Source organism: Trachinotus anak, unplaced genomic scaffold, assembly GCF_046630095.1.
Source record: "Trachinotus anak isolate AG129_WGS33_773 ecotype Australia unplaced genomic scaffold, CSIRO_AGI_Tana_v1 ptg000025l, whole genome shotgun sequence".
In the NCBI taxonomy this organism is placed as follows: Eukaryota; Metazoa; Chordata; class Actinopteri; order Carangiformes; family Carangidae; genus Trachinotus; species Trachinotus anak.
The window spans coordinates 15,621,510-15,638,585 of record NW_027273876.1 but is presented as its reverse complement, the minus strand read 5'-3'; the positions used below and the strand labels follow the sequence as shown (position 1 = coordinate 15,638,585).

Here is a 17,076-nt window from a genome sequence, read left to right as displayed (position 1 = left end):
TGTACAAAATTATGAAAATGTGTGAGGCCGAACATCGAGAGAACTCCTGGTGACTACTGTGGACAGTGACTTGGCCCAGCTGTTGACAGTCACTAAACCGCTTGCTAGCATATGCTCATTATCTTCATGAGCAGCTGGATCCACACATGATCCACTTACTATGCTAATGAGCATTATGCTAACAAGTAGCTACAACATCAGAGCGGTAATCCATAATATTTTGTTCTCACTTTTTACACCTGTTACGGCTTTGGAGTCACCTGTGCTGAACTAGACTAGCTGTGTCTCCCTGCTTCATGTGTTTGTGCTAAGTTAAGTGAAGCACAGTTAAATGAAACGCATCCCAGAGCTGCCTCCATCGTGAGCCCTAGTAGATGAAGTTAATACAGTCCTGGTAACAGTAAGCATATTTACCACAATGTCAGTGCTGACCGAGGGACAGTGAAGCCAAGAGAAAATGTTGTGGCCATGACTCTCCATGACAATGTTTGTTTTTCAGTTACCAGGTGAATAAAATGTCATACTATTTCTTTAAAATATCTCTTAAAATATTAAACTTGATAATTCAGTATCTTCTAATGTGGCAGTTATACAGTATACTGTAATGATGACTGTTTAAGAGGGAGCTGATACCTTGGAGAGGTATGATGTGGGGTTCCAGGTGAATTTCACTGACATCAAAACTCCAGTTAACTGAACTGTCCTGAATCACAGAATCACGATTAGTGGGATTTTCCTTTTAAAAAATCTGTGTGTGTTAAATTGCAAAAAAAACAAAACAAAAACAAAAACAAACTGTTAATTGTTAAATTGTAAAATCTGTGTGTGTTACCAACAAGCTCAAATCAGCTATGATCTGCTCTCTGTGTGTTTGCCTGTGTTGCAACACTGTAATTCATGCAGACCTTCAGGTGACAATGGTGAGAAGGTTATATGGCCTGCCTCTGTGTCTTTAAAGGTTGTATATTAACAACTTGATGTGGCAGGTGAGCGGCCACATAAAGGAACGGAGGAAGTGTGAATCTGAGAGGCGAACGACTCAGAGGAGAAAACAGAAAGAGACTTGGCTGTTGGGTATTGTTTGTGTGAAATACGCCTTTCAGTGAGGTCCTGGTAGAAGAAACAACATCTCATTTTGGAGTTCGCTTAGAGGATCCTCTTGGAGTGTTTATTGTCGCACAATAGAGGCACTGGACTATGGATCAGGAGAAGTAACAGAAACCAACGACTGAAAGCTTTTACCTGATCATGGACTGTCCTTAACAGCTCAAAAATATAAATACAGGGAACTTCAGAGCTGAAAATGGGCTTGGGTGGCTGGTGGTTGTGTCTGTGTGCCTTGGGGACTCTTGTCGCTCCATGTCGAGGCGTCAGGCGGTGTTTGGAAGGGGTTACAATCAATGTGATTCTGCTGGAAGATGAGACGTCTCCCTGGAGCCTGAAATTTGTGAAAGGTGAAATACTGGAGGCCATAGACATAGATTCAGCCATCAACGCTGCAGAAGGTAATACAGCATAAGATTGTCTGCATGTGTATCACAGAATTATGGTGCATTATCGACTCAAAATTGTATTATTATAACATGCTGAGAGTAAATATCTAGATCTAGAGTAAATGTAAAGTAAAAAGTTGAGACACAATTTATTTGTCCAAGAAAATGGAGAATACACATATACTGTATTGTTCTATGATACATCCAGTAGTAATAATATTATCTAAATGTCTGTGTGTGTATACGTCTACATTAATGTGTGTATAGCTGGTTGCGTTCAAACACAATTGCACACGATTTACTTATATTGCTGTGTGTATCTCCCATTATGTTTTAAAGCTCTTCTTTGTCCTCTGGCTTATCCAGTGTTTTTCATGTTAACACCCACCAACTAAATGATACTGGACATATTGTGACATCTCTTGGATTTCAGGGGAAGTGAAGCAGGGGCTGATAACTGATAGGATATCATTAAGTCAGTATAATATTATTGTAAATGGGTCATTATAGCATGAACCAAAAGGAAACAATCACGTGTAATGATTACTCAGCACACGATCTTTGGTTGGCATGATAAAGGAATGCTAATGAGGCTTTAGCACTCTTAGACATGGCTGGGTTAACCTGCTTCAAGCCCAGGGGCAAAAACTAGTGATGGGCACCTGTTGTTTGTGATACCTTAGCAATATGGACCATGTACAATTTGAGAACAAGACAGGTAACAATGCAGAAGCCCTTTAATTTGATCTGATATTGTGCATTATCACAAACACATGAACTTAACCAAATTACCATAAACACTCATTGAAAATGGAGCTTTCGTAGCCACTGAACATCCAGGGCCCAGGGGCAGCTGAAATGTTTGACTGCCTTTCTCTGTTTCCACAAACCACAACAAAGGTATGAAGTTTAATCTTACGCCCAACTTTGGCGGGTTCAACACCACCTTGTATCGACAAAGAGGCTGCCAGAGTAGCGCGTGTGAGGGAGTGGACGAGCTAAAAAACCTAGTGGTGAGTAGCTACACTTTTACATCCACCTTAGGCTCATTATACTTGCTTTTTTACCGTATATGTCTAAACTTGCCTGAGTATTTAGTGTGTAGCTTGAGAATTCAATTCAATTCAATTTTATTTGTATTGCGCCAAATCATAATATACATTATCTCGAGGCACTTTACAAGTAAAAGAGAGAGAGAGAGAGAGAGAGAGACAGACAGAGAGAGAGAGAGAGAGAGAGAGAGAGACAGACAGAGAGAGAGAGAGAGAGAGAGAGAGAGAGAGAGAGAGAGAGAGAGACCAGGAACAGCTGTATAGGTAATGGTGTTATCGATGATAATGATAGATAACAGTGGTTAAGAGTAATGATGAGAAGTGGTAAATCTGGAGAGATCCCTGCAGAATGAGGACAGAGAGAGAGGAGAAGCACAAACTACAGGAGAGGAAAAAAATGCAAAGAATTAATACCCCATATTAACCAAGGGGCAGATCAGTGCTGCATCATCCCACGACATAAAGAGCTAAGCAGGAAGGGGGGTTATTATAGTTGTAGTAATTAATAACAAGTCCACCAGTGCTCCTCACCTCAGCTAAATGAGCTGTACTCCCAAAATGTGTCACACTGACAGACAGACAGACAGACAGACAGACAGACAGACAGACAGACAGACAGTTGTTTTTGGTTGTTTTCTCTGGCAGAATTCAGGTAACCTGGGATGTGCTGTGCTCGGGCCCACCTGCACCTACGCCACCTTCCCAATGGTTGAGTAAGTGCTGTTTTTTTTCCCAAGGTTGTGTCCACACTAGTCCAGATAAATCAGAGAAAACACACTTTACATTTCCACACAGGGTTTAACATATTAATGTTACAGTATTGTGCATGTGGACTCTGCTCATATTTTTTAGGTAGTTTTGTAGAGGACATGTCAGCATGACCCCGCCATTACCCTTTTTCCCTCCATGTAGATGTCATTGTCTGTCTTTCGTCCATTTCCCTCTTTCTTTCTCTCTCTGACAGTGCGGAAAAGGGACTGAAGCTCCGTACACCCATCATTTCGGCAGGAAGCTTTGGCATGTCCTGCGACTACACGCTCAACCTGCAGCGCCTCCTGCCACCGGCACGCAAGATCTCAGACTTCTTCATTCACTTCTGGAAAGTCAACAACAAGCTCAAACCTGAGTGGGAGACAGCTTATGTTTACAAGAAACAGACCAACACTGAGGACTGCTTTTGGTGAGTCACCAAGGAGGTGTCCTCAAAGAAAAACCCACTTTTGTGAGTCAACATAGGCATATATACAGTCCACAAAATGTGAAAATGTAAATATTCGATATTCAAAGGTAATCCAAAACATTCACATTGAAACTACAATGAACCAATTTGAAATTTGAGCAGCCGATGAGGGAGTTAGATGGTTTATGGCTTGTGTTTAAAATAAAAACAATCTGTTTTTATTAGGACCTCTAAGTCATTTTCTTTTACAGGTATATAAATGCATTGGATGCAGGCTCAAGCAAGTTTTCCAAAAATATCACGAGAACAGTGCTGCGCAAACCAGAAGAGTTGAGAGCAGTACTTCAATCACCCCAAAACAGGACAAGCAACTGTGAGTGTTCTTTACGTACAACACATATCTTCTTGTCTGTTATGACTATTAAACTGTGTCAGAAATGCATTTAATCACTGTACATTCTTGCAAGGTTTTACAAGCTGTCACAAAGTAGGTCTATGCTCTTAAGGTTGGGTATTTTATTTTTTTATCCCTGCTTCACCACACAATGACAACATGAGCATAGCAGCAGTTTTTAATGGTTACATATACAAGAGTGTACACCTTTAAAAACATTTCTAAAGTTTGACTTCCAGACGTTGATAAATGGACAAAGACCAAATTATGTGTCAAGGACCTCTGGCAAAAGCCATCATTCTTGTTTAATGTTGATGCAGCCATAAAAGAGGGCATTTTGGTTTTGGTATTAACTGATTTCAAGGTTGAAGCAGAAATTTAGATCAAAATCAGAGCAAGAGAGTTAAGCAGGGGGTTTACCTTCCACCAAGGCCACCTTTGTTGTGTTTTCTGTTTGCAGTGTTCATCATGTGTGGATCACCTATGGACTTAGTGGAGGTGAAAAATGGCTCCACAGACGCAGACAGCAGCAATAATCTCTTCGTCCTTATTGATCTTTACAAGTCAGTGCTCTTTATTCATTTAATCTCTTCTCCCATCTGTAATTTTCAGTTGTCTTAATATCTCTTGTTGTCCCTCTCTTTTGTTATGGTACTTTTCTTCATGTGTCTATTCTTTAGTCATGTTTTTACTTATTGTGCTGTAGAACTGCTTCAGCTTCATAAATGGTTCTGTATATTCCCACATTCTTCTGTTTGTCAAACAGCAGTGATTCCCAACCAGGGGAACTTGCATCCAAGCGGTTTATATGACAGTGGGCAGTGGGTTCCTGTGAAGTCATTTTATAAAAAACTGAAATTTAGATTTGATTAAAAAACATATCTATAATTGAGGCAACTACTGTGTAACACTTGAACACAACAAGTTGGGACTAAGATTGTTGAATAGTTTGCAAACAAGCAACAAACAAGCAAGAAACAGTTACAAAAATGAATGAGTGAAATAGATACAGTGGACGACAGTAATGAATAAACTGGTTAAATAGTTAGCTAAACATAATTGGTAAATGTTTGAAATAGCTAAAAGGAGATGGTTAAAATTGTAAGCTGAAAGATAAACAGATAAAAGGAAGATAAAAAGGGGCATGGTTCAAATGGATAGCTAAAACAAATAGATAAATAGATCAAATATTAGCCAACAGCTAATGGCAGAGGATTAAGGTTGAATATGTTAGCTAAAAGTAACTAATATTAACTAATGGCTAATGCTAAAGGACAGCCTACATGGCTGAAATAGTTGAGACTTCCAGTTTAGTGCTAGCACTAGTAGTAGTACTAGTTCTAGTACTAGTAGTAGTACTGGTAGTGGTAGTAGTACAACTGCAAAGGTTCAATTGTATTATTGTAACGTCCACTATTTATCTCTATTCTAATGCTAATGATGTTAATCATTGCTAATGTTATAATTAATTTATATTGATTTTCTCCATTTGTTTGTTATTTATCTCTTTGACTTTTACTGTATTGAACTGTACAACAACAACAACAACAACAACAACAACAACAACAACAACAATAACAACAACAACAACAATAATAATAATAAGTGATTCAAATATTTGGTCAAATCTGCCAGCTTCAGACACTCAGTCAGGGAGTTACAGTAATTATATTATTGTGGGAATGAAAGATTCCTGTACAGATGCTGCATGTAGAGCATTTTTTTAAAGAGTGTCTGTCCCACCTTCTCTTTACAGTGATAAATACTACACCAACACAACATCACTGCCGGCCATGAAGAACGTACTGGTGCTGACGATGCCAAACACCAGACACTACACCATAAACACAGACACGGACGAAAACACGGTGAGCGCACAGGTTAAATGAATCATCTGTTTCCCTCCTGGTTCTGCTGTGTAAATAAATTGTATGACATTTGAAGAGATGACTTTTACAGGGACTATTTCTTGGCCAGGTGCAGTGAATTCCTTGAGTCTTCATCACAGTCCGCATCAGTGATCCTGTTACTCTGAATAATCTACAGTGCAGTGTTTCAACATTGTCTCAATGGGACTTGATCCGGGAAACGGTTTCAGTCATGAACCTGCTTGTCTCTCCTTCTCTGCAGATGAACGACTACATGGCGGCGTATCATGATGCGGTGCTGCTGACAGGCGAGGTGATGAGGGAGATTGCTAGAAAGCCTCAGTCGGAGATTCAGCAGATGGAGTATGTCAGTGTGAATTACTTCAGGAACACCTCCTTTAATGGTAAGGAAGGAGGAAGAGACAGTCGGAGGAAAGGAGAGAGGAAAGAAAAGTTGCATTTAAACATTTAAATGCTGAATAAGTCATTTCTGGTCAAAAACTTCTGCTGTGTCTAAAAACAGCCTAAAAGTTGTCACTGTAAATCTAAGTATAACAATTTCAAATATATAAAACACCTCAATTCTGCAAAGTTGTAATTGTAGAATTAAACTCACGGATTACTTGAGCGCCCAAATTCCCTGAGAAATACTGCTGGCATGACCTCAGCGGCCTCGAGCAGCTCTGAGCGTTGACGCTGATCACTGAGCTCTCACAGATGGAGGCTGTCGACTGCTGTCACTTATTTGTGTCTTCCATTGACATGATGAAGAGATTAGGTGTTATAGCCTGCAGGCTGAAGCTGGGAGTAGCTTGTGTGTAACTAAGTGAGAGCGTGTGACTGAGAGGCACACTCAAAGAGAAGCTGTTCATTCATTTGTTGTAATTGTTTTCATTATTTATCTTGTTTTATAATTCAGGTTTTTGATTTATTGCTGTTAACACTTTGTGGTTTCAAAGATGCTCTATAAATAACATTATTATTGTTATTATTGTGATTTCTGCTGTGTAAAGATGTTTCTATGATTCTGCTCAGGATCTGCTGGAAACTACAAGCTGGACAAGCATGGAGACAGAGATGTGAATCTCTCAATCATTTATACCACCAATGACAACAAGGTACTCTATTCCTGTGTTAATTAAGAAAAACTATGTTGTCAGCCTCCTAGGCTGAATCTCTCACATCTGTATAGTGTTTTACAGTGTTTTATGTTGACGTGTGTAATTTCCTGTTCTCATGTGATTCACAGTATCGTATTTTATTCATATTCGACACTGAGACCAACCAAACTGAAGTGGTTGAGACAGATCCTTCCTTCATCTGGGGAAAAAGACTTCCTAATTTCAAACCAGATACAAGTAAAGCTAAAACACACACACACACAAACACACACACATACAAGTGCACCAGCAGACACATTACATACCTGGTGACAATGTAAGTGACTGTTTGAGACTAATTTGAGATTGAACTCAAGATGTGTGTCTCTAAGGAGACGTCTGAATTGTCTAAATACTGTAAAAGAGACTTATGCCACTCAAATCTGTCTGGATTTAAGTTGCATACTTTATCTCAGAGGTTCAGGCAGTTCAGCAGTTCAGCAGTTTGTCTTTTTGGATTCAAAATCAGTTTGGATATTCTATTATCAGGGAAATGTCAAGTCCTGAGCAGCATATTTGGCCATTTATACCAGACTACTGGTCATGGGTAAAGGTGCCTTGTGAACTTTTCTTCTAATCAAACAAAAGTTATGCTTAAATTCAGTGTTTTTCACCAAAACACAAACACCACATTAGGCGGAGGTCGGGGTGGTGGAAGGAGCGGAAGTTGAAGAAATAGTGGCGGTGCAGTCAGGGAGTAATGTCTGCACTGTGCAGCAGCATGAAAATGACTGGATGTTACTAACAACGGAGTGATTTTTACACATATATGAGACAGCTGATGCCAGTCAACCTGTAAAGTAACTTCCTATAGAGTGCTGTCTGAAATAATGCTGCATTTTATATTTTGCATGGAGGATAGTCGCACTGAGTCACACTATTTTCTTCCCTTTATTTGTGGCACATGAAGAACATTCTCTGCTTCCTGCTACTTCACATCCTTCCAGACAGAGACCTGAACATTATGGCTGCTATAAATGTACATTGCCCTGGATGAGTCAGCAGCTGCGAACTGTGGATTGAAACACAGTTTGTTCTTTTTATTTTGTCCTCATTCCTTCAGGCCCAGCACCTTACAACGTCATTGTCATCGTGTTGGCTGTCACAGTGGTTGTGGTGGCCACCATCGCCTTCATTTTCTACAGGTGAGTGATAGTCCATGTCTAAGAATCATGGGGACTGTAGTTGATCTACACAGGCTCATTATTCATATGAAATGTGAAACATTTTGACAGTTATTTCAGATTACATTTATGGGTATAAATACTTACAGAATTTCAAACTTAAATCACAACAGCTCTCCTTAAATTTCCACCTATTTTTCCCACATGTGTAGACAGAACAGGAGAGACCGTCTGCTCAGGAAGCGCTGGTCACACATCCCCTCTGCTCTCGTCACACTGCTGGAGGAAAATGAACTCAATGTCGTCTCTCTCAAGGTGAATGAAGTGTAAACCTGAAGCACATCCCAAAACGTACATCTTCTGCAGCTTTCAACACAATTTTAACCACTTTTTTTTCTCTTAAAAGTGCTTACCTTGTTCTAGATCATGAATACACAAGAGCATAGATTTAAAAAAGAGTTTGGACATAGGGCTCTGTTAAAATGTCCTTCATCTGCCCCTACCAGATTGAAGATGAGAGGAAAAACAAGAATTTCAAGATCCGCCGTGCAGTCTATGATAAGAAGGTAGCTGGACACAACGCCCTGCAGCAGTTGTCAGATTGATCAACATATTTTTTGCACTGTGCTGAGCACGTGGATATAATTTGATTGGTTCCGCTGCAACATTTTCAGATTTTGATTTTGAAGGAGCTGAAGCACTCAGACGGGAACTTCAATGAAACCCAGAAGATAGAACTTAACGCAGTAAGACACACACACACGCACACACACACACACACACACACACACAAACACACACACACACACAAACACATACACATACACACACACACACACACACACACACATTGATTTCATGTCTTTAGGTTTTTATTACCTGTCCTCTTTGTTAATATTTGTCCTAGTCTGCCAATGTGCTATCTCTGTTTTTTTTAACCTTTTCTCTGCAGCTCCTCCATATTGACTATTACAACCTCACAAAGTTTTATGGCACAGTGAAGTTTGATGAGGGCGTGTTTGGAGTGTTTGAGTATGGAGAGAGGGGGTCGCTCAGGGTACGTATGGCATGCACACATTCAGCTTAAGTCCAGCTCAGTTTGCCCAAATCAAATCACTATTTTGATTGACAAGTCAGTAGCTAGAGACTACATCATGTCCTCTGTCCCTGTCCTCTTCCAGTATGTGCTGAATGACAAGATTTCATACCCAGAGGAGACCTTTATGGACTTGGAGTTCAAGATCTCCGTCATGTACGATATCGCCAAGGTGAGACGGAAACTGTTGGCTCTGCTGATAAACAACACATTATGTTATTCTGAAGTACCATATTCCATGCAGAGTATGGCACATGGTTTATGAGTGACTGAAGAGCAGGTCTAAGGACCATATGTTCAGCTCAACACAGATGCACGTCTGACGTGTTATTGCATCATACGCAACTTACGGTTTGCCCTGGAGACAACAAACAATCTCATGTATCAGACATACAGGAACTTTATGCAAGACCACTAATCAATAGATAAAATCACAGCACTCTGATCATTTTTTTGGTTAAAACTATCACATTTGATTAATTTTTAAATGTTTATAATCAGTTACTTATTACCAGTTGCTACTTTTCTTAACCTGGAATTTGGGCACTTTTATCTTTTCTTAAAGGTACAGTTCCACATTTTGGAAAATAGACTTATTTGTTGTGCATTGTTTTTACACTTTTTTTTAAGATCAAACACACAAGATATAATCCTTTAATTAGTGAGCTGCAGTAACTGCAGTTTCTCGAATGGCCACTTGAGGCTGATTTCAAAAGTGAGTCATTCCCCATAGACTCCCATGTTAAAATACCAAAGCACAAATAAACATGTTTACAGCTTGGTACAAAAAACGGTTATTTTCCACCGTCATGACAACTGTACGTGGTGATTAATTTTTATATAACTCAACCATTTAAATTTTATTAAGGCTTAAAGTTACACATAATTGATGCCATGCCGCTTTGAGTGACCGCCATTTGCAAATGGATATTCAACTTCCTGACAACTTCCAACTTCCTCCTCACTCATCCTCAACACATGCGTAGCACAGGGCTGTGGACTTTGTGTAGCACTGAGATCTTGCTTACTACTGCATCACAGACTGGTATAGCAACTGCTCTGCCAAGTGGTGGAGGCAACAGATTCCCAGTCTTTCAGGACATCTTCCACTTTTACTTTTCTACATAAATTCAAATTTTCATATATGTATACAGTGTTATATTTTAATTATCTCAGTGCATCTTCATTTGATTTCTTATAATCTACATCTTATATGACTAATGCTTTTATTGCTGAGATGACCTGTTTTCATTTCACTGTACAGTTGACCCTGTGTTAACCTACTTAATGTCTAATAAAACCGAACTGAATGATAAACACATTCACCAACAAGAATTATTGCAGTTGCAGTTCCCCCGGTTGCCACTAGAGGTCGATAAACATCACAGATGACCTATTGCCTCCTTGATTTACTGTAAATCTGCTCATCACCTCCTCCACTGGAGCATGTGTCTGCTCCAGTCTCATGTTAAGTGACTCTTGTGTGTGAATCCTCTGTGCAGGGCATGTCCTACCTCCACGCCAGTGACATCCAGGTACACGGTCGCCTCAAGTCCACCAACTGTGTGGTGGACAATCGCATGGTGGTGAAGATAACAGACTTTGGTTGCAACAGCTTTCTCAGCCCTGGCACAGGTAAAACCGCAGCTGCTGTGTGTCTAGCACTCCTCCCTCACTGAGTCATGTTTCCTTCACTTTTCTACATTCTCCTTTCCCCTCTTCCTCCCCGTAGACCTGTGGACAGCTCCGGAGCACCTGAGGAAACATGGCACCTCTCAGAAAGGAGACGTCTACAGTTTTGCCATCATCTCTCAGGAGATTGTTCTCAGAAAGAGCACCTTCTACACTGTGTGCTGCTCAGACCGAGCAGGTGTAACACACAACACAACACAACACAACACAGCACAGCACAGCACAGCACAGCACAGCACAGCACAGCACAGCACAGCACAGCACAACACAACACAACCACTGTCTAAACTGAAGCCCCCACACTCACATACAAACATATAAATACAAATACAAATACAAACATTTTTCACCTGCAGGAGTTGATGAATCAGTTTCAGAGACTTTGACAATTAAGTCACCTGAAACAACTACAAACAGGTGTCTGCTGTGTTTAAAGTCGATGCAAGAAGCATTACCAGTGTTGTGTATTGACACACACACACACACACACACACTGATTAGTACCATCAGTGATTTTATGGGGAATTAATATCTGTCTTCTTTCGAACAGAAAAGCTGTCCAGGGTCATCATGTCCTACTTTAGACCTGATCTTAACTTTGAAACGGCCACAGAGAAAGAAGCAGAGGTGAATTATTGACTTTTGCTTGTCAACCTGATCTACGGTTGCGTTTTTGTATTGTCTGATATGTCTTTAAAGCTGTGTGTCTCTTAGGTTTATATGTTGATAAAATGCTGCTGGGATGAGGATCCAGAAAAAAGACCTGACTTTAAGAAGGTAGAAAACTATCTGGGAAAAATCATAAGGTAATTATTTTTATCTCTTTGATGAGTGTATGTGGACACATGAAGCATATAGACGCTCTGACAAACTGATTACATATTTATAGTTACTGTTAGTGATTGTGAATGGTTTCCCCTTCCTTTCCTTTCCGTATTTCCCGATTGCCTGTTCCTTCCCTTGTCCTCCAGTAAAATCCATAACCAGGACAATGAGAGCTACATGGATAACATGATCAGACGGCTGCAGATGTACTCCAGAAACCTGGAGTACCTGGTGGAGGAGAGAACGGCTCTCTACAAAGCTGAGCGGGACAGGGCCGACTGCCTCAACTTCATGCTGCTTCCTGGGTTTGTGTTTTTTAAGAAGCGTGCCACAGTTTTAAGACAGTGACCGGAGAACACAGATACCAAAATTATACGTGTGCCACTGGCAGAGGATTCGTTTTGGTTCATGGATGCAAACACACAACAGCTAAAAGTAATGGACAAATGGTTCATGTAGTTAGTTTCAAGTACTGTGTAAACAATGCTTTTGATGGATCATGTCAGTGTGAGGGTTAATCTGAAAAGAAAGGTTGAAAACCATTAGCTTCCTGTCTCATCTGTCTATGCACGTTTCTCTGTGTGTAGCCCGGTGGTGAAAAGCCTGAAGGAGACTGGGGTGGTGGAGCCAGAGCTGTACGAGGAGGTGACAATATATTTCAGTGACATAGTTGGTTTCACCACTCTGTGCCAGTACAGCACACCAATGGAAGTCGTGGACATGCTCAACGACATCTACAAGGGCTTTGACAGCATTGTCGACCACCACGATGTATACAAGGTATAGACAGGGGTGAAATCCAGTAGACAGCTCAACAGACGGCACAGGCCACAGACATCAGCATTTCGCCCATGTGTCCTCAGGTGGAGACAATAGGTGATGCCTACATGGTGGCCTCCGGGCTGCCCAAGAGAAATGGAAACAGGCACGCGGTGGATATCTGCTGCATGGCGCTGGACATCTTGGCATTCATGGGTACCTTCCAGCTCAGACACCTTCCTGGCATCCCTGTGTGGATACGCATCGGCATACACTCAGGTAGACTGCACAGAATCCAGGGATGTGCTTGTTATTGCTCAATCTTCCAATGAAAATGTTCACAGCTTTTGTAAGTGGAACTAAACACTCAAGAGCCAAGACGACTTGATCTTTAAATGAAAATTGGATGCGAGGAGTGCAAGGCCACTGTTAAACTGCTTAAAAGGTCACTGGTCGTGAAGTGCATTGATTCACCTCCATTTGATCTTTCCACTCCGTTCTTAACCTTATAAACAGTTGTAGTCTATGATGGAAAACTGACGTGTTACTTGTGTGTCTGCGTATGTGTCCAGGTCCCTGTGCGGCAGGTGTTGTCGGGATTAAGATGCCCAGATATTGTTTATTTGGAGACACAGTCAACACAGCATCTCGTATGGAGTCAACAGGACATCGTGAGTGGAAAAATATCTGTTGAATGGTAACAAATGATCTAGTTTGTTACATTAGCATTGCTTTGCACATTGCTCTAGTGCAATTAGAGAAGCCATCAGTCAAGCTAATTGAATACGTTTAATTTTAATTTGATTGTATTTTATTGAATTATTGTTTTATTGAATACGTGGGTTAATAAAAAAAAAAAATTAAAGGGATGGATGTTGTTTTATCTTGTAATATCCTCCAGCCCTGCGCATCCACGTCAGTCAGCCCACTATAAACATCCTGCAGAGGACGGACTGCAACTTTGAATATGAGATGAGGGGAGAAACATATCTGAAGGTAAAGAGTCATTCATGGACTTTACCAAACATGTTGGCAAAATGAACCATTTTGAAATAAGTTTGCAGTACAGTGTTGGATGTCTGCCTTCACAGCCACACACTGATCCTAATGATCATACGTGTGTGGGTTCATTTTCTAAGGGCAAAGGCACAGAGACAACATACTGGTTAACAGGTGAAACTGGCAAAGACTACGACCTTCCAACTCCACCCACAACGTAAGCAAACAATCTGTGCAAATAAGACAAAGACAAAAAAAAAAGAGAAAGAAAGAAAGGAAATTTTATTTCCTAATTATTTAGTTTTAGATGTGCAAGTAGGTAATTTTTTTTACCCTTGGACAGAGCAAGGCTAACTGTTTTTCCACTTCCAGTCTTTATGCTAAGCTAAGCTAAAAGGTAGCTGATGGTAGCTTTATATTTAATAATAATGAGTATTTTCCAAAATGTTGAACTATTCCTTTAACAGGGTTTACCTGGGTTTGTATGAAATTAATTTGAGTTGACCTGAATATGTACATATAGACTTACAATTGTATATAAACACATGCATTTGGTATTCTGCTGTACGTTTAGCTTGATCAGATCCTTAAATCTAATTTAATTCGTCCTGGTTCTCTGTTATATATATCTGCTGCTTCCTGATTTTCCAGAGAGAACTTCCAGCGTCTGCAGCAGGACCTCGCCCACATGATCCTGATGTGTCTGGAGCACCGCTCTCGAGGGTCTGTCCGGAGGAAGAAGCCACGTCAGAAGACGGGGGACGACAAGGATCAAGAATCAGAGGTGGAGTCTGAAAGCGAACATCCTGAGTACCTGCAAATGGCCACTGTCGATAACACCCTCAGCACCTTCCTGTAGGACAAACCTGACTGGGTGTTGTTACACTACTGAGAAAGAGTGAGAGACAAACCAGCAGGCAGAGGCAGAGAGGAAAGGACTGTACACAACTAACTTTTACCAGGTGTTAAACAATCTAAAACACATATATGTACAAAATAATGCACAAAACAAGTGCCCTGTGTAAGACCAGGGAGTCTCAGTACGATAGATTTGTCATTAAGTCCTCTCATTGTTGGTTCGTGTTCCATAAGAGGGACAACAATGTGAAATGTGCTTGTTTGTTTGTTTTTTTCTGGATGTATTTCTGATATGCTGCAGACAAAATTTCTATTTAGAAATTATAACTTCCTCCCTTTTACTTTTTGTGCTCTTAATTGAACCCTGAGCTAAAAGTGCAGCGGCAAGCAGAGATAACAGGGAGTCAAACAGAGATGGAGCCTGTTTGTTATGAATTCAGACTCATCCAAACTACATTCAAACAAGTTCTTCTACATATGGACCTTTCCTCTGCATATTCTTGTCATTTACAGAGGTACATTAAATTGTTTAAGTGTGTAATTTATTTACAGCTTGGTCTAAAAGAGCCTAAAGGATCTTGGTCAATATGACTTTCACATCTTTGGAAGGGAATGGTGAGTGTGTCTTTTTTAAGCAGAAGAACAATAAGGACAAAAATTACACGTACAGTGCATTGGGAGAGTGTTCGGACCATTTTGTTTTTCGTGTTGCAGCTTAATACCAAAATCAAAAAATTAATTCTTGCTGCATTGAAGGTTCCCGAGGGCACAGCAGCTTCCATAATTCTTAAATGGAAGAATTTGGGAAAAACCGGGACTCTTCCTGGAGCTGGCCATCCGGCCAAACTGAACAAATATGTGAGAAGGGCTTTGGTAAGAGTGGTGGCCAAGAACCCAATGGTCGATCTGGCTGAGCTCCAGAGATCCTGCAGTTTTTTTCCCCCCCTTCCTCGGATCTGTGCCTCATCACAGTCTCGTCTCTGAGCTCTGCAGGCAGCTCCTTCCTAATAATGGCTTGGTATTGTCAGCTGTGAGACCTTTAGACACAAATCATGTCCGATCAGCTGAATTTAGCACAAGATTCTAATGAAGGTGTAGAAACGTCTCAAAGATGATCAAGAGAAACAGGAGGCACCTGAGCTAAATGTCACAGCATTGGATTTTAGCATATGGCTGCAACATAACAAAATGTGAAAAAATTGAAGGGGTTTGAGCACTTTCTGAATGTAGCTGTAGCCTAACTGTAGCAGAAGTAACAGTATACAACACAACTGACTGCAGTGACAGTACTAATTACGCAATTAACTTAGCAATTTAATCAATAATCATGAACTCTAGTTCAAATCTACAGGTGTATTGTAGCTGATATAACATGTTCCTTTATTTTTGCAGTAGGAACTTTACATGCATTTTTAAGGAGGATTTCCTTTGACATGAATCTCCAACTGAGCACTGGCTGCTGATGTCAAAGATTAAACTGAGGAAGTTCAGGGAGGAAACTACTGCACTGGCTGTCTTAGCAGAGTACAATAACATGTGAGCTGAGCATAATCAGGTCATGATGGTAATGTCTGTCTCCAAAAAACAAGTTTCAAATCTGTATTTTAAAGCAAAGGACAAAGTTTTATTTTTGTTGAGAATGGTGACATTCATTTACATTATGTAAAAAAAAAAAGAAAAAGAAAAAAAAAGAAAGAAAAAAAGTTCAGTCACATTGTTTAAGATGTTGTATGTTGTTCAGGTCCTGATGAGATACAATTGAATTAAACACATTGTTTCTTGAAGCCTGTACAGGTTTATCTGAGGCCTTACAATTCATGTGTCACATTGTTTTGTTTTATGTTTACAGACATGACAGATTATGGACAGCAGAAAACAGAAAATCCAGCATCTGATAAAGATGTTTTTCTGTTGACAGATGTTTTTTTTTTGCACAGAATAATAAAAGAGGACTACAATGCAGACTTTTACACATCAAATACCATGTGAAAACACACTATTGTACAGCAGAAACCATTCATCAAATAGTGTACAAATGAATAATTCAGCGTGAATCCAGTAAACCAAACAAGGTGACTGGAAATGCTAATTGAGGTTTATAAAACTGACCTAATGGTGACACATTTTCATTTGATAGGAAAGCTCTTAACTATTCTTGGGTTAACATCAGTTCAACAGCATTTATATGAACTAAAACTAAAACCAAAACCTAGCATATTCAATAAACCTGATGAATGTATTTCTATATAATGTTGAAGATCATCAGGTCAGTGAAACATAAAAGCTAGATTTCAAGTAGAAAAAAAAGCAAAGGTCACCCAAAGATGACATCAACACCCTCCCCCAATAAAAAAAGCCCAAATTCTTTTTACTGTGTAACATTCAAAAAACAAACAAAAAAAAAAACATAAAAGCAAAACCCCCAAGAATAAATTAGACAAAAACATATAAAAAAGGCATGACATTTTATACAAAACAGCTGAAACATTCTACAAACGCTGCTTCAAACAGCAATACGCCATGTTCAGTGTGTGTACTTTCTCTATCTCTCCTTGAACATCTAATGAAAAATAAAA

The 17,076-nt window shown here is 40.0% G+C and overlaps 1 protein-coding gene across 1 annotated transcript; it reads left to right on the top strand.

Moving 5' to 3' along the window:
- The first annotated feature begins 982 nt into the window (after positions 1-982).
- gucy2cb (guanylate cyclase 2Cb) lies at positions 983-16,297 on the top strand. Its single transcript, XM_071463043.1, has 27 exons — positions 983-1,505; positions 2,394-2,506; positions 3,191-3,258; positions 3,510-3,725; positions 3,977-4,098; positions 4,580-4,682; positions 5,876-5,987; positions 6,250-6,391; positions 7,023-7,105; positions 7,237-7,345; positions 8,211-8,292; positions 8,484-8,586; positions 8,778-8,837; positions 8,946-9,017; positions 9,224-9,328; positions 9,453-9,539; positions 10,870-11,002; positions 11,100-11,237; positions 11,610-11,686; positions 11,774-11,865; positions 12,031-12,189; positions 12,472-12,664; positions 12,748-12,922; positions 13,216-13,314; positions 13,545-13,639; positions 13,783-13,859; positions 14,294-16,297. Exons 1-27 carry the CDS (start codon positions 1,304-1,306, stop codon positions 14,499-14,501), a joined length of 3,225 nt encoding a protein of 1,074 aa, XP_071319144.1. The 5' UTR covers positions 983-1,303; the 3' UTR covers positions 14,502-16,297.
- The last annotated feature ends 779 nt before the right edge of the window (positions 16,298-17,076 follow it).